We start from the raw sequence: 21,921 nt of genomic DNA, 5'->3' as shown, positions 1-21,921 counted from the left end.
CAGAAAGCATCTGTTTCAGTCTTCTAAATAGTTGCCTGAAAAAAAAAAGAAAAAGCCAAAGAATATTTAACCTTGTATGTGAAAAATAAGACATTCATAAAGCTACCTTCTTTACCTCCTTCCAGAAAAACAGGCAGGTTACAGTGGAGATACATTATACCTCTGTAAGAAGTGAATGATGGACAGGGAAAAAGTGCTGGCATATTTCAGACAACCATGGCAACAGCCCTGGTTTATCAGTTAGTTGGGGAATATTTTACCAACCACCAAATAGTTGTTGAATGACTGCCTGCAACTGACTGTGCCTCTGGAGGGGAATGTGTAATGCTTTGATCAGCTCTTCCCAGATCTATCATACATCTGCTACCTTGTAAAGTTTTTGAGCAGAATTGCTGTGCAGTAAGAAATGAGGACATGTGTTTTAAATGGAGACAAACAACTTAATGCAAATGCAATATGCAAAACAAGATATGCAAATACATATCAAGTGTAGCATTAACCCAATGAGGACAATAAATTCAACCATAAGGAAAGTAAAATAATTACAAGTAATATAATAACTGTGGTTATCAGAAGGAAATTGTCCATATACAGTCCAGGAGCTGTTTCAACATAGTATTAGTGTTATTTTACTGGGATAGTCCCAGCCAAGAACAAAATGAAAGATGTGGAAAACAGATGTCAAGTTACAGGGAAAGGCTACCCAAAAGACCAGCTCTTCTGTGGTGTTTAGAAATATGGTTTGCAACATGAAGGAGACATGCTTTTTCTAAGATTAGGTTAAGAAATGTAAGATTCATATTTCGTTGTTTCTTTGTACCTACAGGGCTGAGAAATTTACAGATTGCATATGTAGGTATAGTGGCTACCGTAAAAACTCACTAGTCCTGACTGAATCTCTCCATGGAGCCATAATTCAATTAAGAAAATTTCACATTGAATTTCATCTCAAATATATGCCCTGTGTGGAGACCTCAACACATTTTGTTGTCTCTTTTGGAATGGACATTTCCTGTCCATTAGATACTCATGAAACTGTTACAACACATGGATGGATAAGGATATGGCTGACTTGCTATGTTAACACACAACTCCTTGCTTCATTCTGTGACTCAAGCAATGTTGAAGAGATAAAAAGAAAGAACGTTGAACAGCCAAAAATTTCTTGGGTGTCTGATAGAGCAGTTTCATTTATCCTTATTTTTACAAGCGTGAAATGGAACTGGATGCTTTGTAAGAAGAGATACTAATTTTAGGAAACACACTGCCTGATTCAAAGCTACCAATAAAAAGATTCCTTGTGGAATTTTAGAGGTTCTTGAGACCCAGTCTGAAACGAGCACAATCTGCAGATATTTATGTGCAAATATTTCTGGTCTGCCCTGTCTTTCAGAAACTTTCAGAACTTAAATAATTTTTGAATTTAACTTACCTGTTCCAGCGTTTTTAAAAGCTGTGATCATGATACCAATGAACAGATTTTTGTATGTAGTCTTTTTGAACCTCTAAGACTTGACAGTGAACTAGATTTCATAAATGATTATTGTGTAAAAAATACACCCTCCCATTGTTTTTATTTTTAATAGCCCTCTTTAATTTTACAGAGCACTTTCTTTCTTAGACATTGAAGGGAGTCTTACATAAAATTATTAATAAACTTCCCTTATGTTTGACCTTTGAGGCAGAAAGGGTCCTACAGGTTCCATTCTGAGGCACCATGTATCATTAAAATACCATTTTTACTGTAAGTTGTACATTAATTAAACAAATGGCACAAATGGCAGTAAAAAACAGGGCATACAACCCCTGCTTATTTTGCAGCGTACTTGTTTGTACAAGTGGCTCCATTGAAAACAGCAAGAATATTCAAGTGCACAAAGTACACGAATGAGCACTGTTAAAAGTGGACATTTACCACCTACAAGCTGCCAAATCTCTTGTGTAACTTGGTAAGATTTCTCCTTCTGAATGCCCCATAGAGTGACCTGGAAAAGGGTTGCTCTGTCAGTACTCACACTTGGGAAGCAGCTTAAATCTCTTAAACCAAGCCACAGGCTTTCTGCACAAAGTTCTAGCAGGTGCAGCTGCTTCCCACTGTGCCTGCAGGAGGACTGCAGTCACTGGGCAGGTGCTGGCTATGCCTGCCTGCAGGGATCATGGGGGGAGAAAACAGGAATACAGAAGATCCTAGAGGAATGACTCTGGGCTTGTTAACACTGAAATGCTCCAGATTGCCAAGGAGTGTGAGATAATGATGTATGTAACTCATATGCCTGTGCTGAAACAGCTGGGCTCTTTGTGACAGAGAAGAGAAATGGCTGCTTATAATGCTTTTTTTCCCTGAACTTGCTTGCTGTACTGCAGCTTTGCTTTTGTTCAGAATTTTTATAACAGAAGCAGTTAGAAGTAGCTGTTGGGGCTTCAAACCGAGTAGTCCAGGTAGCTTTAAAAAAAAGTGTCCTTAGAAAACTTCCCTGAAACATTAGAGTCATGGAATCATAGAATGTTTTGAGTTGGAGGGGGTCCAGTCCCTGTGTCTGGATCAGGTTCATCTTTCACTACATAAGGTTGCTCAAAAATCCGAGCTTGAATATTTCCAGAGATGGGGTATCCACAGCTTCTCTGGGAAACCTGTTCCACCCTCATAGTAAAGAATTTCTTCCTTACATCTAATCTAAATCTACCCAGTTTTTGTTTAAAACCATTCCCCCTTGACCTTTCAGTAGAGACCCTGATAAAAAGTTCATCTCCAGCTCTGTTGTAGGCCCCCTTTAGGTTCTGAAAGGCTGCTGTAAGGTCTCCCTGGAGCCCTCTCTTCTTCAGGCTGGACAACCACACTCTAACAAGTCCATGTCTTTTCTACGCTGAAAATCCAGGTGGGGGTCTCATGAGAGGAACAGAATCACCTCCCTCCACCTGCTGACCACACTTCCTTTTACGTATAACAGGATGCATTTGGCTTTTTGGGCCACAAGCATACACTGCTGACACACATCCAATATTTCATCCACCAGTATCACCAAGCCCTCCTTCACAATGCTGGTCTTAACCTATTATTGCCTCAATTTGTGTCCATGTTTGGGATTGCCCAGGTGCAGGACCTTGTACATGGCCTTGTTGAACTTCATGGGGCTCACTCAGACCCACCTCTCTAGCCTGTCCAGGTCCCTTTGGATGGCATCCCTGCCCTCCAGTGTTGTCGATCACACCACATAGCTAGGTGTCATTCACAGACCTGCAGATGGTGCACTAACTCCCTGTTTGTGTCATTAGTAAGTAAGGAGGGAAATGAACAATCAAAAGAAAAACACTACTTTTCAATGTTTACAAACCTGTATTTACACATTAAGATACAGATATCTATCATATATGCTTTGTTGCAGTAGTCTGTAGGGAATGCAGTCATACTACATTTATGTCAATTTGAGTTTAGTTTATGTTTTAGTTAGTTTAGATGTGTTTTCTCTGTGTAGTGTCTAGCAGGAACTCTTCATTGGTAACTGTAGGTGTTATTCCTTGTAACACTTCACTTGAAGGAACTGTCTCTTGAATCTTTTTTTTTTAAAAGTTACCTTTTCAGAAATCTAGATGCATTTCATTAAGAAGGAAGTATCCTAAGATCAGAGAGACAGGTGCATTGTAACAAGAAATTTTGTAAGCAAACTAAACTCCTCTGAAGAAATTTATTTGGAAAGTTGTTGATTTTACAGTTGCATAATCCCTTCCATCAGATTATGCATATTTCAAAATGTTTTGGACATAAATATTTTAAGATCATAATGTTTCCTTGATAACTAAAGCAAGCCATTTGTGTATTAAATTTATTAATCAAAAAATTGTGTAGCATTCTGTCAAAAAATTAGCTAATTTTCCTATCAAATGTAGAAGGTGACTATGTAAAAACAGGCCATGTTTTCAGTGGGGAGTACTTAAGCTACAGTCTAGGTATCAATACATTAAAAAAAATTAAAACTAAAATACTATTACACAAATAAAACCTAAAATCCCTAATTACACAAATAAAATCCTAAAATGTAAATAGTTTTACACTTATTTTACTAGATGAAAATAAGAGCAGTAAGACTGGAGAGTAAAATTTTAGCCTTGCTATGGGACTGCTGGAAAAAGAAAGGCAATACTAATCTAGGTGTAGCTGTATCAACAAGTGGTTATTGTGGTTATCTATGAGCAGAATGTGGTAAAGGAGTACTGGGGATTTTAAGTCACAGAAAGAGTAACCATAGCATCTACCATGAGAGAGGAAACCCGTGGCAAAAGTGTGCATCGCATCTCAAAAAAAGCGATCAGAACGAAATATTTCTAACTTGTCTCCTTCTGCCACTGTCTTGCACTTTAGTGACACTCAGTGTATGATCTCAGCTTTTGCAAGCAAGCAGGCAGCATTAGGAGCAAGCAGGCCTCTAGTCCAAGACAGCACTGCTCCTGAAACACAATGGCATCACACAGACTTTAAAATCAAGAGCACAGCAGAAGTTTGAGAAAGCGCTGCTCAACAATTGCTTATATTTTCCCCTAGGATATAGTTAGAATATTTATGTGTTGTTGTGACTTAAAATCGCTAATAACTTGTCTGTCTAAAAGCTGAAGTGATTTAAGTTTTTACCAGATTAGCCAAATTTTCTGATCCTGTGAACTTACTGATAAAAGCCTGGTGTTTCAGGGTTAGTAAGTCAGGGTTTTGGTTACTTAGGCCATGGAATTCGCTTTGCCAAGCCTGGTTTACTGGGAGATGACAGGATTCATGTAACAAAGAAGGGCAAAACCATCTTGAGTCAGGCATTTGCCAGATTAGTGCAGGGTGCTTTAAACTAGATTAGTCAGGGAAGGGGGCACTTTTCCCTTCCCATCCTGCCATTTGGATACCAACATACGTAATGGATGCCCAGAACAGTGCAAAGGCATTCCAGGTACTCCAGACAGTGAGTCAGCTTTCTCTGGGGTCTGGCTCAGATGCCTCTACACAAATGCACAAAGTATGGGGAGCAAACAAGGGGTACTATACATGTGCATATGCCTGTGTGGATGTGATACCATGGGCCATCATGGAGACATGGTGGGATGGCTCCTATGACAGGAGCTTTGGAATGGAAGGTTTCAGGCTTTTTAGGAAAGACAGGCTAGGGAGACGAGAAGGTGAGGTAGCCCCCATGTCAATAACCAGCTGGAGAGTGTGGAACTCTGCCTGGGGAAGGATGAGGATCCATCCAAGAGCTTGTGTGTGAAGATTAAAGGGAGGGCAGGGACAGGGGATTTTATAGGCGGGGTCCACTACAGGCCACCCAGTCAGGAGGATGGTGTGGATGAAGCTCTCTGGAGGCAGACAGGAGCAGCCTCATGCTTGCAAGCCCTAGTCCTCATGGATTTCAACCACCCCGATATCTGATGGAGGGACAACATGGCAGGACATAACAATCCTCAAGGTTCCTTGCATGTGTCAACAACAATTCCCTTATGCAAGCAATTGAAGATCCAACAAAAAGGTGCCATGCTGGACCTTGTGCTCACCAAGAGGGAGAAGCTGGTGGGGAATGCAGTGCTTCAAGGCAGCCTTGGCTGCAGTGACCACAGGATGGGGGAGTTCAAGAACCTCAGGGCAGAGACGAGGATTCACAGCAAGCTCACTGCCCTGGACTTCAGGTGAGCAGATTTTGGCCTCTTCAAGGACCTGCTCAGTACAGTCACATGGGATAGAGCCCTGGAAGGCAAAGCAGCCCAAGAACACTGGTTGCATTTTGAGGTTCACCTCTTCCAAGCTCAGGAGCAATGCATCCCAACACAGAGGAAATCAGGCAAAAATTCTAGGAGGTGTTCATAGATGGATAAGGAGCTGCTGAGCAAGCCCAGAGCAAAAAAAGAAGCTTTCAGGAAGAGGAAACGAGGATGGGTGGCCTGGGAAGAAAACAGAGGAATTGTACAGGAAGTTAGGAACAAGGTTAAGGAATTCAAGGCCCAGTTAGAACTGAGTCTGGCCATGGATATTAAGGATAACAGAAAGGGCTTCTATAGGTATGTTGCAAACAAAAGAAAGACTAGGGATAATGTGGGCTCTCTCTGATAGGAAATGGGAGACCTGGCTATCCCAAAGAGAAGTCTGAGGTTCTCAATGACTTCTGTACCTCATTTTCAACAGCAAGTGCTCCAGCCATGCCATCCAGGTCGAAAAAGACAAATGCAGAGACTGGGAGAATGAAGACCTTGAGCCCACTGTAAGAGAGGATCAGGTTCAATACCATCTAAGGAACCTGAATGTGTGTAAGTCCATGGGACCTGATGAGATTCATTTGTGGGCTCTGAGGAAACTGGCAGACTAATTTGCTGAGCCACTGCCCATTATATTTGAAAAGTCATGCCAGTGAGGTCAAGTCCCTAATGACTGAAAAAAAGGGAAATATAACCCTCATTTCTAAAAAGGGGAAAGCAGAAGATCTGGAGAACTGCAGTCCACTCAGTCTCACCTCTGTGCCATGCACAGTCATGGAGCATTGGGCAATAGCGCCCCTGGGCAATGAGGCCCTGGGCAATGAGGCAATAGCGCCCTCAGCACTGTAATAGCTACCTAGCCTTCCTAACCAACACATTCACATTGATTATAGTGAAGAACGATGCTTGAATCATGTGCAAGCTATGCTGCTGAGCAAGCAGAGATAACCTTTGTCCTTTGTTTCCACGTTCATTTCTCTTCTTTCATTAATAGCTGTAGTCTGAGATTGGGTTTTTTTTAGTTTTTCATCAAAGTGCCCCAACGGCGTTATTAATTCTGTGGAATCAAATTGTTTAATTCCGAGGAATTAAAGCAGGGACAGTCATATCCCTGAATGGTCATTAAGAGAAACAATTGTTAATTGGTAGCTTCTCATTTCTTGTTTCTATATATGCCAACATTTATTTGTTTTTAAATGAAATTACATGGCAATCACTGTGAAGTGTCCCTTTGTATACCATACCATACCATGCCATACCATACCATACCATACCATACCATACCATACCATACCATTATGAAGAATCTTCCATGCACAAATAAGGTAGCCCTAGTTTACTCTAGTTTAATCCTCTCTGAGGATCTGAACCTCCGTGGCAATTACCAAGTAAGTTACTGTGAAGCAAGGCTAGTTTGCCCTTGAATGAGTGTATCTACAGGAGTGATAAATGTGCTTTAATGCTGATGTCACTCCTGTAGTTGCTTTGTTTTAACTTTTCTGAGTATGTTAGATATGGCCTAATTTAAGGCTTTCAGTATTTTTGCATGAATAATGTATCCAAATCAGAGGAAAGGAAATTTCAGTGCTAATGTGGGGACTTGGACTTTGAAAATATTTTAATGTATTTATGCCCTGGAAACAGTTCAGGTATGTGACTGGAATTCTTGCACTGTATATCTTATAATTGCTCTCTTTAGTACCATTATGAATTTCATGGCCATAGCAAGAATTCAAATCTCTTTTCTGCTCTTATTCCCTGTGACTGATTTGGCATCCCCTCATAAAGGCCTTTACTTTCCAAAAACCTGAGCAGAACATAAGAGGGAAAAATAGTTTATTGCATTAGAGGGGTGATTTGACTTCACATCACAGATCAAGATCCTGCCCTAATTGCTTTTAGATTTTGTACAATGAAGAATAAATGTTGGTGGCTGCCCCACAATACTTTGGTCCAAGTAGTAAAGGAAGATGTCAAAGATGGACACAGATGGGTGAAGAAGTACAAGAGGTAATATTGGTCAGTGCACCAGCTGAAATAAAATGAACCAGCTTAAGTTAAGTTTCAATGCCGTGTTTTAGAATAATGGAGCTCTGCGTGTTTGAGAGGGGATCACTCTTCTCAGGATTGTCACCCCTTAGAACAGACCATGGAAGCAGCAGGCTTGCAGTCCCAGTTGCACTTTGGGTATGGAAATCCCCTGCTCCTCAATTGACTGTTTTCTACCACTGCCACTGCAAAATCAGGTTTTGTCACTGGTATTTCAGCCAACTTTCAAACAAAGTGCAGCAGTTGCTATGGTTGTAACATTTCATGGTGGTAAAATGGAGGAGATTTTTCATAAATAAAAGGCAGAGCTTCTACTCACAGCATTTCCCAATCTGTGCCATGTCCAGACATGAGAGGTATACTTTGCATGTTTTAAGAATATTCAATTAAAAGAGTTGGGAATTTGTAAAAAAAGAAAGTGTAACAATAATCGTATTTCCTAACCTTTTCCGTTAGCTTTAAAATGTATACATGTGCTTAACTACAGTATTAAAAAGTTCACAGACATAATTAAAAACACCAGTCTCTCAGCATACAATAATTGCATATTTTACCTAGATTTTCAATTGCATGTTCAGTTCTGAATTGTGTCTACTTTTATGGACTTCACATTTCTGTACAACTACCAGTGTTTTGAATCAGATGCTGAAGACTAAGTATTTTTTAAATGTTTAATGGATTAGCAAGGATCTCATACTGACTTATTGAGGTACCCATATGTAAAATAACTTTTTTCTTAACTGAATGATTATGCGTGAACCTGTTTCCTGTGCTCTGTGCTTCACTAACAGAGAGGTTTTGATGCAAGTGTACATATCAGCATTGTAATGGTTGCTCTGTTAGCTGTTAAGACATAATCTCTGCAAACACAGAACATCTCTGTGTATGTATGTAGATGTTCGTAATTGTGAAAGACCTTGGTAAACAGATAACATTGTCATTACCTTAAAAGCCTAGCCCCCTCCCTACCCCATGGGGGTTTCTTTGCAAGTGGACATTGTTGGTGCTGCTGGAAATATTACTGTTACTGTACGTATAGTCAGCGAAAAAAAATAGTGGACTGCCATATTTAAAATGGAAATAGAGAAGAAAAAACAATCAAAATGTAGAATGCATAGAATGGATGAGATATAAAATAGCAGAGAGGCTATTAGAAGCTATTATTATAAAGTAACATCCACACTCCCCCTTCATACTGATAATATTGAATTAAACCCAGAAAACTATGGGACATATCATATTGGAACAATTGTAGTTGTTTTTTCCTCTGTGTCTTTTTTAACTGTGTAAATTCTGATGTGAGTTTAGGCCATAAAGAAAAACAACCACAAAGCAAAATGTGTGAAAGCCATTTATGCACATGTAAGTACTTTTGATAATCTTCAAGGAATTTAGGAGGATGATTTGATACTAATTTGTGAATTTCCAGAAAGACTAACCTAAGGTTGTCAATAAAAGAATGTCAATCCAGAATTAAGAACATAAGTAGATCTTTCAGGGCAAATATGCGGATCACGTTGCTGGTGTTATTGAACTCTGTTGATGTGTTTTACTTTACCCATCATGTGACTGGTCCACTTTTATGATAGCAGAGACATGAATCAGTAAAATTAACTAAATGCTGACCTTTTATTGTAAGAAGCCTTTTTGTTGTGTTTAAACAGTGTGGGAATGGAATAACTATTTTTCCTTGAAGCAGGGCCATCTTGAGCGATGTTCTCATAATGAATGCTCCAGGGACTACTGAGTAGAGATACTGCCCCAAGGATTAACATGACAACATAGAGGCTTTATCTGTAGACTAAAGCCATTGAATTTTGGATGAGTTGGTTTTGTGGTTGGATATGCTACCTAGTCTGCAGTGGTGGACAAGGGATTTAAACAAATGGGTTAAATTAAATTATAGAAGCAGGGTCTGAGTCAGGAGTTGTATTTGCCCTTTTTTGTAACACATTAAAAGAGTTGAGATTTGCTTGTGGAGAATGGAAAACAGTAGACTTATTAGGCCTGCTTTTCTACTATTACTATTTTATCTCACAAGTGAAGGTCTGTTGAGGTGAACAGAACTGCATAATGTTTAATTCAACTTAGTTTGCAAACTAAGTTTTACACTTTTCCAAGTACACCTAGGCCATGTATCATGGGACAGTTTATTAGCATTTTCATCAATTGTTTGACATTTCTAGTCTGGGTGTTGGAGGCAAATACAGTGGGTTCCTGCAGCTGATTCTGCACTTCTACCAACAAGAAGGATCTAAAGAGTTGAAAGGATCATAGAACCATATTCTCTTGAGTTTTGGGATTTACACAAGAATTTTTATTCTCTCAATCACAATGGTACCTATGCTTATTTCAATTATCTCCCTTGGTCAACACTGACAGGTAGGATTGTTAAAGCAGATTAAATTCTTGCTGATACTGATGAAAGCTGGACACTTACCTGAGGCAGGCAGCACACTACAAAGAATACTGGCTTGACATTGTGTGGATGCTAACTCCTCACAGGAAGCTACTGTAAGACCGCATCACAGAGCTACTGCACACAAGTTATTAACCCCTGTCTGTCAATAGTTAGTTAACCTCATGCAAGATTTATCTGTTTGACTGTGGAACTCTTGCAGTGCAAAACTGTCTCTGAAACAAATGTAGCTGAGGAAATCCCAGCTAAAAAGAGAATAAATTGGTCAGCATGCTCCTAGAGTACTTGTTGGGGACCCTATGAATGAGGTACTTTGCCTCATCTGCAAGGTAGGTATGTAGCCATTGAAAGCATCTGAGGGTTCTCTACAACAGTTGACAGCACCAGTCTAATGCCGATTTTTCTGAATCTTTGCCATTTTTTTCCCAACTAGCACTTTACCGGTAGTATTTCAGAACTTACTGGAGTTTGTGCTTTGGGTCACAGTCATGCTGTGAAAAGGAGCAACAAGAATGTGGAGATGTCTTCTATTCTGATTCATCTTTGCCTTTTTCCTTCTTTACAGCATTTTGTTTGCTGACATTGTGGGGTTCACTAGTTTGGCATCACAGTGTACTGCCCAAGAGCTGGTGAAGCTGCTGAATGAGCTTTTTGGAAAATTTGATGAATTAGCGACAGTAAGTACAACATTATTGTTTCATTTAATTTACATTTTCTTCTGAAAAATTATGTATGAGTTAGACATGTTGGAAATCTATAATAGATTGATTTAGCTTCATGTGTCATGAATTTCTTAAGCTTCAATCTTCTGTTAATATTCTAGAGAAAAAAAAATATCTTCTAATTGTTTAGGAAAGAAGTGTAAGTGCTATTTTTAAGTATACTTCTCTTCCCCCTTCATGCAGTCCATCAGAGTTCTTCATTGGTTTTGATTGTGCAAAATAGAGACAATTTTTCAATATTTACATTTTTATCCTTCATGGAAAAAATCAGAATAATATAAAATACTAATATTGGCAGTATGACATAAAATTTTCTGTGATAATAGGAAGCTAGAGAGTAAAATTCATTTTTCACAGAGACCACTCCTTTATGCAGAAATTATGGTAGATTTTCAGAGAGGTTATTGTGGGGAAAATAGGATCCATGTCATAACTGATGCGTGTGTTTTGGTTGTTGCACTTATATTGTGCTAGAGTCCCCAAGGAAGAGCAAATGAGAGAAATGATCCTTGCCTATATCTCCAAGTAGCCTAATTTGACAAGAACCATTTGAGGGGAAATTAGAAGAATAGCTGTGCCAGAAAAAGTCACACATCTTGTTTCAAATTACAATTAACAAGATGCTGAAAATGTTTTTTCCCTCTGAAAAAGGCAGAACTTCATCAAATCATCTTATTCGCCAGCTGTCCTTAAAACCTTCATAGCTGAGAAGTAACACTTCCATATAAATTACTCTCCTCCACTGTCTAGCTCTTTTGTCTTCAGACTCTGTGCAGATGCCTAGAAAACATACTTGTTTAAGCCCTCAACATAAACACCATCCAGATTTCCACAGTCCAAACTCATTTCTGCTTGATGCCGTCTTCCACATGAGAATTCTAAAGTGTGTGGACATTTTACGCCTGTATCTCTCTCCTGATAAACAGCTGTCAAAGACCCCAAGGAGAAAGAAATCTTCTGCTCCACAAAGTGGTAGGGTTGAGAAAGACCTATTCTTTGTTAAAAGGGTTTGATCACATGCTATGTTCTGATTTGCATTACATGTTCAAATCATAATAGAAAAAAACTTGTGTGTTCCCTTTTTTCCAAGAAAAGCAGATTAACTTAGATGCTTAGCAGAGATGCAATGGAATTATAGGGGTTTTTGGCATGACTTTGTGGAACCAATCCATTACTGGAAGTACTGGCAGTGCCTCATAGTGCCTCACAGTTCAGCAGCCCAAAGTCCTTCACAGATTTATGCCTTAGAAATAAAAATGGACTTCCATTTAGATACTCATTGGCAAGAGCTTAAATGGCTTAAGAAGTTCAGATAGCCTCCTTAGTTTGATTTCATTTTGATTTCATAACTGAATTTGATTCTTTATATGTCAACCAGACATCTAATATGCTCTTTTAAAACTTAAAATGCTGTCATTTGTGGAGTCTTCATAGCCATGAAATACATAGCCATGTAATAATATGGAAGTATTGTAAGATAACACAAGATCACATGTGCACACAGAAATAACTAAGCCTATGACTTGCCATGATACTGAACCCAGGGACATGGCTACCCTACCATGCTTGGTCTCTTAGCAGTGGCCATGTGCTGCCAACTGGAGGTGTCAGTGACACCAGAAGGCAAGTACCAGGCAGATGCCAGCTTTTGGTGAAAGGTTGCTTGTTGGTCATGGAAGAAGCATTTTGGAGGCAGCAGAAGAGCTAAAAAGCCTAGATTTTCTGTTCAATCTGTAAGGATTGTTTTTCCAAATTTTAGAATAAAGCTCATGGTTTCTTTTGACTATGTGAGGAAGATTTGTTACTTAGGGGTACTTCCAATTTAGATTGTGTTTCACTGAGGTGTGATCAAGGACAGATGTACAAGCTTTCTTTAGCACCTTGTGCTTGAGGGAGACTTGTAATTGTGTCTCCTGCAGTAAGAGAAATGTGCTGAGAAATGTAGTTTTCAGAAGGATTCTGTTCTGTTGGTTAAAGCATCTTCTAGATATTCATTATTAGGTCAAAACAGAGGACTGGACTGAATTTAAAACTGTGCTGTGCTTTAGTATTCAGCATGATTAAGGAGGAAACTGCAGACACTTTGAAGAAAATTGTAACAGTGTTAGGTATGCTCACTGTGACTACTGAAGAGCAATATGGGGGTGTGCATAGTGCGTGCTGCTGTTTGTGTGCTGCTGTTTCTTGGGAGGTAATGTCAACTGGAAGGTGCCATTTATGACAACCCTTGTTAAAACAATTGCCCTCTCTTAAAAATATAATGCTTTAAAAGAATCCTTGTCACCCACTGTGGAAAGTGTAGTAAGTATAAGGTGGCATATATTTGCTGGGAGCCTCATGAAGAATCTTGGTACTTTGGCATATTGACACGTTGTAGGAATAGTGAGTCTGCTTTTTGACAGTATAGTTCTGCTAAAATTTGTCTTTCTGACATTTAAAAGCTGGTTTATTCTTTTTACATTCATTATTTTTCTCTTTCCATATTTCTATTTCTGTTGGAATTTTATTTTGTAGGGGACATAATTTTGTTCTCTTTGAAATGCCACATCTTTTTCTTTAAATCACAATAGCTTCAAATACAGTTACAACTCATGATAGGGAGTTCTGAAGGCAAACCTTATGTTTCAATAGATTGTCATTCAACTCCTTTGAAAGTGTACTTTAGCATTCTGCTAATAGAGATGGGGGGGAAAAAATCCTGATCTTACTCCTTCCTATAATTCATTTGTACTTTTATCATGTCCTTTCATGTTTATTCAACTCTAGAGAAAGTATGTGTTTTTAACACTTACCTTACACGTGTTATTTTACCTTACAAATTGCTGAGTCATTAGGAAGAGTGCTAGGGGGTCAGAAAGCAGTACTTAAAATCATAGAATCATAAAATATCTTGAGGTGGCAGGGACACATGAAGATCATCAAATCAAAATCCCTGCTCCTTGTACCTAAAACAAAACCATATGACTGAGAGCATTGTCCAGAGGCTCCCTCAAATTGATGGCATGATTTCTGTTTTCTTTTTCACAACAGCACTATTTGGTTTCTCAAAGAAACAGTCTTAGGTAATTGTATTTCATAGAGGATTTTGTGGTCTCCTCAATAACATTGAGTCATAAGGCCAACTTTAGTCACTTCGAGGAAAGGAATGTGAGTCTCAAAAAAATAAACAAAAATGAGTGTCATTATCCATGCAGGAGTGTAACTTCATCCTAGACAGATTATCAGAGAATCCGCATAGGAAGGTGCTGTTATGAATGCCTCAGAGTTCATTTGAATGTCTGGTTACTCAAGTTTTGTAATGTCACTGTCTTTAGGCACCCTGACATAAGCATTTTGGAAAAGTTTGTCCATGCAAGGGTTCCCTTGGGACGTAACAATAACAGGCACCTTCCTGAACACAGGTTGATGAAGTTTCTCATAAGGCCCATGAATAGTTCAACTCAAAAGAATTGATTTCTGTTGGATTTTATCTGCTGCTCAGTCTTAGTTTATTTAGTTCTGTGTGTTACTTTGAAGTTTTTTGGTTTTCTCCTGTTAGTAGGAAAGAGTAGCTTTGTGCAGTCTCACATTTGGCCCTGCTGACAGTCATTCTGCATTACATGTTATCAATAAATGCTTCAAGTAACTGATCTTTGAATGAGGTCTTCAGATGCCTTGCCATCAGCTTTTGATACTATAGCTGGTTTGCAGTTTATCATTATTCAGCTTACTTGTAAGAGTGACAAATTTTAATGAGATATAATCATTTGCATTATGCTGTCACAGTCAAAGTTCTATTACGTTTTGGTGCAGTTTAGACATGCCCCAAATATTTTACTTGTAATATGTCCTCTTAATAGAAAAGAGGAGACAGTTCTACAGCATCCTGCATTTTAATGTAACAGGTTTGATTTTTAGCGAAGTTTCTATGTAACTGCTTTTCCTTTGGTAGATTTTTTTTTCACATACTTCCTGCATCTAATCTACGTGGTGAATTAATTATTTGTCTTTAGAATTTCAGGTCCATCTTTCTGTATCTTGGACTTCTAAGACTTTTCATTTACAAGCGGACAAGGATAAATTAATTTTAGGTGCTTTTCAAAGGACATAACTAGAATAGGATTTTAATATTTTGAATGAAAATTCTTATTTGTTCGTGCCACTTTTGGTATCTCATCTATTAGGTAGACTGACACAAACCACTTCCTTGTTCTTTCTTTTTACAGTCATGTATACCTCCAGGCTTTGACAGTATTTGTAGACTGAGTCTATTTTTATTTCTTTCCGTATTAATTTAGTCTCCTTCCCTGATTGTCTTCTTAGCATGTAACAATTTTTACTTTGCATATTTCAGCATTACTGAAGTGTCTTTTTCTAACAGTTCAGGCTCAAGGATACTGAACTAAAAAACAGTGTTTCTGAGACTTAGGCAAAGAATCAGTAAGGAATATTTTTAACCAACTTGTGTGATTTTTAATTCTGTCAAGAACAGTCAGTTCTTTGCTAAGCATTAAACTAGATTTTCCTATAAGTAATAACTCTAAAAAATTGCTTATATTGCATCTATAGAATGCTTTTAGTTTATATTAAGCTAATTATGATGTATTTTTAAAATATAAAATGAACAAAGTTTTGTGGACTGGTTTTGTGGATGGAGAACATAGGTATAAACTTATAGCATGTACCCCTTCTTTGTGAAAATTGGTGTGCACTGGGCGTGGCTATTTATAAAGGCTAATTTTAAGAAGACTTGTTTCCTCAATTCCCCGGGAGAGACAGCATAGACACAGCATCCCACTGAGGCAGATCACCTCATAAGTTTAAATACATTTCTGAACAGCCGTCTGGAGAGGTCTCGTAGAGAGACCTAAGGAAGTAAACTTTTTAAAGTGAAAGTGACAGTATAGTGAGGTTTTCTCGCTCTGGGGAGGCAGGGGAACGTCAAAACCTCACAAAAGAGACTCCCCCCGTGTGCTTACCATGCACATGCCTGCGGGACCCGAGCCCGTGCTAGGGCTGGCTTCTCGAAGACAGGATAATAGGAGCCTCGGCGAAAAAAGGAAATGCAGTCTCTCAGCCTTTGGAATCCAGGGTTTATCGGTAGGGATGACGGGGAGGAGAAGGCAGGTGGGACCGGGACGGAATGAGGCGACAGGAATCGGTGGGTTCGAAGGAGCCGAGAGCAGGAAACAGAAGCGAACATTGGGTTAAGAGGGATGGAAAGATGGGAGGGGTTTTGAGAGGACAGCCAACCGGGACGCAGGGGATACAGATTGACAACGGCTTCAGGGAATGGGGGTGCAAGGAGGGAAGATACAGAACTTTTAAAAACCAATAATAACACTGCAGGTAAAGAACTTTCTACCTATTAACTAAATATGGTATAAGGGAAGGCAGATATGCAGTGCCAATCAGACACACTGCTACACCATAGGATCAGGGGATAATGATGTGCGCATGGAGGAAAGGTAAAGTAAGTGTCTGGGGACAGTTTTCTACGGAGAAAATTAGTATCACGCACTTTTAAGTATTGTAGGAACATACGAATGGGCAAGTACCGCGGAGAGTGGGTCTTGCCTATTTTACAGTACGTTTTAGGTAAGAAGATACTGTGTTTGGTATGCTAATTCTTTGTCACAATCCTTGTCATAATTTGTATGCTTGTGGTAAATTACCAAATTCTTCCTGAGTTTGTATGCTGCAAATCTGAAATTTGAATCTTTGTACAGGACTGTATTGGATTGTTCCAATCAGCCTCAGGTGCTTGAAGTGTGGGCATATGTACTGATACTTGTTGTTTTGACCTGTTATGCAGTTAGCATTAGTATTTCTGGAATCTGGAAAAAGAAACATTACCAGAAATTTAGAGCTTAATTTTTCAGCATTTTAGAATGTATTTGTTTAAGGCTTCTTTTCTCCTGAAATATATCTTCATAAAAAGATAGAATCTGAAAGGATACTTAATAAAAGCTAGGAAGGAGACAAGTATGCATGTCAGTCATGATGATTGTATAAAACGTTCTTGATAAAATAATTTTTCATTTCCAAGTAAAATAATATTTAATGTTAAATGTGTTTTCACTCTCCAGAACTAAAAACATTTAATATTCTCATTTTGTAAAATTACACTCCGTATGAAGTAAAGAAAGAATTTATTGAGAGAATGAGAATGCACAGAAAAGTTATGACAAGAAACAGCAGGTCATTTTGGGTCAGCATATGTAATAATTGCCAATAAAATTGAGGGAAAGCATTTGAAATGAATGTCATCTTTTTTATAGACATCCCAAATAATTCTACATTTTTTCATGCATTATATGGCTCCCATGGTGGTAGATAATTTGTAATGGATGCACAAACACATTACTAAATTCAAAGCTTGCAAATGCTCATCTGGAGATGGCCAGCTTTTCAAAATCAGAGCCTATCAAGTAAATTTTTTTGGCACTTCCTATACTGTAGCCACATTTGTTTTCCTTTCTTATTTTCTGCCACTGTAGAAGCTCTTCTTTTTAAGTCTATACTAACTCTTATTGCAGTAAGTATGTCTTCACTACTCTGCTAAATTGAACGCTGCCACGTGCTGCTGCCACCTGAGTTCTGGCGTAGTTCCAGCTCCGGCTGCGTCCCTCCTTTGTCGGCGTGGGGCATAACCCTGAAAAGAGCATGCTGACATTTTGCAGTTTGCTCATTCTCAAGGCTTTTTATGCTGGGACTAGCAGACATGCAAGAGCTAATATATGTTATAAATTTACTATTTGCAGGATTTATTCCATGAAAAGGGTATTAAAACAGTTGTTTCAATTTTTATACGCACACTTCAAAACCGGTATGAAAAAAATGTTAAAATACGTATGTAGTAATTGACAGGGTTCAATGAAATTTTCTTATGGGCTTGAGAGTTTTTGTAAGTGTATTATTGGCACACTGTGAAGTAATAGAGCTGGTGGTAATGTCCATGTCACTTCATTACACTTAGGATTTGACTATGAAGTTTATCTGATGAGCTGGCTTCAATAATCTCTCACACTGTGGCCCACATTCAACATAGTTATTAAAATAGATTTGGATGCTACACAGCAAAACCATGTTGGTAGATGTCCTTTGTTTTACTGAAAAAAAGAAAAGTAATAGGATAAGTGAAATTATTGTCTGTCATTAATGAAATTTGCAGATGGTATGAGTAAACTCAGCATCCAGCTCTGGGGCTCTCAGCAAAAGAGAGACCTGGATCTCTTATAGTGGGTCCAGAAGACAGTAACAAAATGATCAGGGGGCTAGGACATCTCTCCTGTGAAGAAATACAGAGAGGGTTGCCTGGAGTACTCCATGGAATGAATATTAAAATTTGCCCTTATCCCATATGTTGTGTGTGTAGGAGGGTGTAGGTAAATTTGCAGAACTGTGTGTCTGCATGAAATACATGCACATATGTACATATATATAGATGGATGCATATATCTATACGGTATGATAGCTAATATATAGGCTTTTATGATTTTGTTTCAATCTAATGAACAATGTAATGTGATTGAATAGAGACATAATTTCATCTTCTGAGGATGTAGCAGAAAATACAACTCCTTCTGGAAGTCTTTTGCATCTGCATACACATCTGTAGTAAATGATAACTTCTAAAGTGATTCAAAGCTTTCTAATCCAATTTTCTACTGAGATTAATAGCATTTTGGCAGAAAGTGCTGTAAATGTTAAATATGCTGCGCATGCTATACACATTGGAAATAGGATGCAGTGGTAACAGTGTTAAATCCTATTTTGTCCCCTCTCATGACTTCTTTGGAAGCAGAATGAAGTTCTAGGTTTGTGAAGAGAGATAAAAAAGGAATGCATTTTGCTGTTCTTTTTTGTCTTCAGGGAGTTTTAGAGAAGCTTTGAATTTTCTTCTCCAATTATCAATTTTACACAGTCGTAACTAAGAAAGGGCTGTAACTGTGATGTGGTTAGCCTGGGTTATTGAATTGTGTCTTGGGTCCCTGAGGATAAGGGGGACAGCTGGTATAAATTAGTGTAGTTCCCCTGAAACACGTAGGACCACATTGATTAATATGGACTGAAAATTTGATCCCCTTGGCCTACCTTATAAAAACAATGCAGCTCTGGGTACAGCAGGCTCCTTGGAGGAAGCTGTTGGAGTGGAGCTTCCCAAATGAAAATGACTGATAATCCAAGAAGAAAGAAAAAAAGAAGACAAATATGAAGGGGAAAAACCCGCAAGTACTTCCGTAAAGGGTCCTTTCCTGAGGGTCACTGATTTCCGTTTGACTCATTGAACAACTGTAACTGTGGCACTGCCTGGCCCCAGTGATCAAACCCATGACAACAGAGCTAGAAGATTCATCTATACTCCTTTTTCAGCCCTCATAGTTCACCACTTTGCCCAGAGTTAATTCTACTTCAGTGAAAACAGAGCTAGCAGAAATTTGTATTTAGTGGTTTCCTGATATCCAAGACTTTTCTTAAATATGTGAAAAAAATATTGAGCTAACAAGGTTTTTTCAGGGAGTAGGGCATTTTTTTCCCCCCACAGCTTCAAACAGCTTCAGGCAGTGAATGGATGGGGGAGGTGTGAAGGGGTTTTGAGCTCTAGAACTGTTTCCTGTACTGCCAGTGCATCCATCCCCTTCCACTCTTCTTGCTGCATGCAGTGCTGCTCCTGTACTAATTTGCAGCCATGCCCAGGCAATATCCAGACATCTCACAATAACTGAAGTCTCATATATGGTGAGGATGTCTAGGCCTTGCTCTGAAATTGTAAAGCCTTCTGTAAGTCCAGGCCTAATGAATCTCTTCCCTTATGCCCCAACATTTAAATAGCTGAACGTGAATATGTGTGGGCTTTGGTTTCCTATTTTCTTTTTTTCTTCTTTAAGACTCTATCTTTGCAATCACTAAGCATTGTAGGTAGTGATGAAAGTCTTGTTCCCATTTTTGTAGGCTAAGCGAAACGAGATGTTGGTATTGTTCATGTCCATAGCATTATGAGGGAGTGCAAGACTGGCAGGGTCTGAGTTGTGGGAAAGGGGAAACACTACTCATGCATCTTTTTGTAGGCCTTATTAATCCTTTCTCTGACTCTGCAAAGCATAACTAAATCCAAGTTGGCTGGATATGGTAAAGCACATTTTTGAACCTTAGATGATGCACTTTTTTTTAGGAATGAAAAAATGTGTCTTTTTAATTTATGGACAAATAAAGTCCCACCTACTCATAGATTGTGATGACAGGAGGTCAGGACAATAAAAGTCTGAAAAGCACACCTGCACTTCAGGTTGCTTTCAGGCTTGCAGACATAGAAATGGATGAGTATAATAAGCATAAAATATATTGCAATTAAGTCACACAGGGTTAGACTCACCCTTGGTGCAATTCCACTGCAGTTGATGGGGTTACAAGAGAGAGTTCAATGTTTAGGCTTTTAAAATCTTGCATTTTGAAGTTGTAATCTATCTGACCTTCCTTTTGGGCTCACTTTTATAGGTATCACATACCATGAGTAGAAATACATAGACTGTTGCAGTGCAAGAAGGAAGACCAGGGACTCGTTTTGGCATTAGCCTCTGCCATCTCCAAAATAAATAAAAGCTTTAAAGAAACTCTTCTCCTACCAGACAGAAAAAAAATTTAAAAATTGATCCTGATTTTGGATCTGTTCACATAATAATTACTTACTTGGATAGCCTATTAATAAAAACTAAAAACCAAAAGTCTCAACAGTGACAATAAGCATTGTTGCAATCTGACATGTGAGAAAAATCCTCCTTTAAACGACTTTACACTTATTTAGTACGATCTCTCTGTTCTAGAGAACATCTGACTGTCTACTTATGCCTATAAGTTTTGCTGGGAGAAGTCTAAAAGCTTGTTTATTATTTCTTTGAGACAACATATGTAAATGTATTTCTATATTTATGTATAAACTTTTTATACAACCTGTAAAATCTTTTCCCTTTTTATTAAAAAACAACCTTATCCTGGTTGTGTCAAACAACATTTGTCTTGTATAGTACAAAAATGTGGAGTTAATGTTCTGAATTTTCAGTTTTTCAGTCTGAGTTGACAGACTTCACTCCTTATGCAAAATGCATTAAATAAAGAACTACAGCAACAACAAAACCCCAGAGCTGTTTGCAACAAAGCCCCTCTCCTAGCTTTACCTAACAGATAAATAGAATAAACTGCTTTCTGAAGTGCTTTTTTGAAAGCGTGAAGAAAGCTCTTAGCAACTTTGAAATGTCCTCTGCTTTCTGAGCTGGGCTTCCGCTACACACTGAATAACCCTGTGAGTGACAGTTGTGCCAGAGGGATTTCTGCAGATCCACTTGGAAATGTGGAGGCACCGCGGGTGGGCAAGCTGCATGGCTAATGTGGGGCTGGCAATCTCCAGTGCTTTTTATCATGTGCATGAAACCAAATTATCTGTTGTTTCTAAACAGACATTGCTTTTATCAGTTGTGACTGGAATTTGTAACTATCACACATGAATTCATCAGTGTCACAAATGTGAAAAAAACTGATGAGAGAAGGATTCTTTGGAAGTTGCTGAGGAAACAAAACAAAGACAGAGAAGGGGGTTGTTTTATTCATTTGCATATAATTTCTTTAAAAGATTGCTTTTTCAAAGCTGCACTATGGCTCTTTCCTGGAAGTCTGCCTCACATGTCAAGAAGAAGAAAACAAACAATTTTTCTAGAGATTACTGTATATCAATTGACTATTATAAATCAGGACAGTGAGGATAAGATCTGATAAGGAACAAACAGACTAGTGATTTCAAAAACAGCAGGTGATTTAGCTATATGTCTTCCAGATTCTCTCCAGAAAATACCATTGTACTTATTTTCTTCTTTTTTTTTTTTCTCCTGCACAAATACTAAATTGACTTGGAAAACTGGTAATGGAGTAAGGTGTGTTTTGGTTTGCTTTGTTTTGGTTTGTTTTGTTTTTCTTTCTTAAACTGTCAACCAGGTTGTTATCAAGTCATTAGAAGTGAGCCATTTGTGAGGTAGACAC

General features: G+C 38.5%; 1 protein-coding gene across 2 annotated transcripts in view; it reads left to right on the top strand.

The window, feature by feature from the left end:
- The window catches only part of ADCY1 (adenylate cyclase 1), a 170,259-nt gene that overhangs the window by 64,784 nt on the left and 83,554 nt on the right, over positions 1 to 21,921 (top strand). For both annotated transcript variants that reach the window (XM_085051677.1, XM_085051674.1), the window contains exon 4: positions 10,755 to 10,866. In XM_085051677.1, the coding sequence (XP_084907803.1) occupies positions 10,755 to 10,866 (112 nt within the window). The remainder of the gene's footprint in view (positions 1 to 10,754; positions 10,867 to 21,921) is intronic.

This window comes from Lichenostomus cassidix, chromosome 2, assembly GCF_008360975.1.
Source record: "Lichenostomus cassidix isolate B80296 chromosome 2, HeHo_3.0, whole genome shotgun sequence".
Taxonomy (NCBI): domain Eukaryota; kingdom Metazoa; phylum Chordata; class Aves; order Passeriformes; family Meliphagidae; genus Lichenostomus; species Lichenostomus cassidix.
The sequence above is the reverse complement of the archived record's forward strand: the minus strand, read 5'-3'. Positions and strand labels throughout refer to the sequence as shown.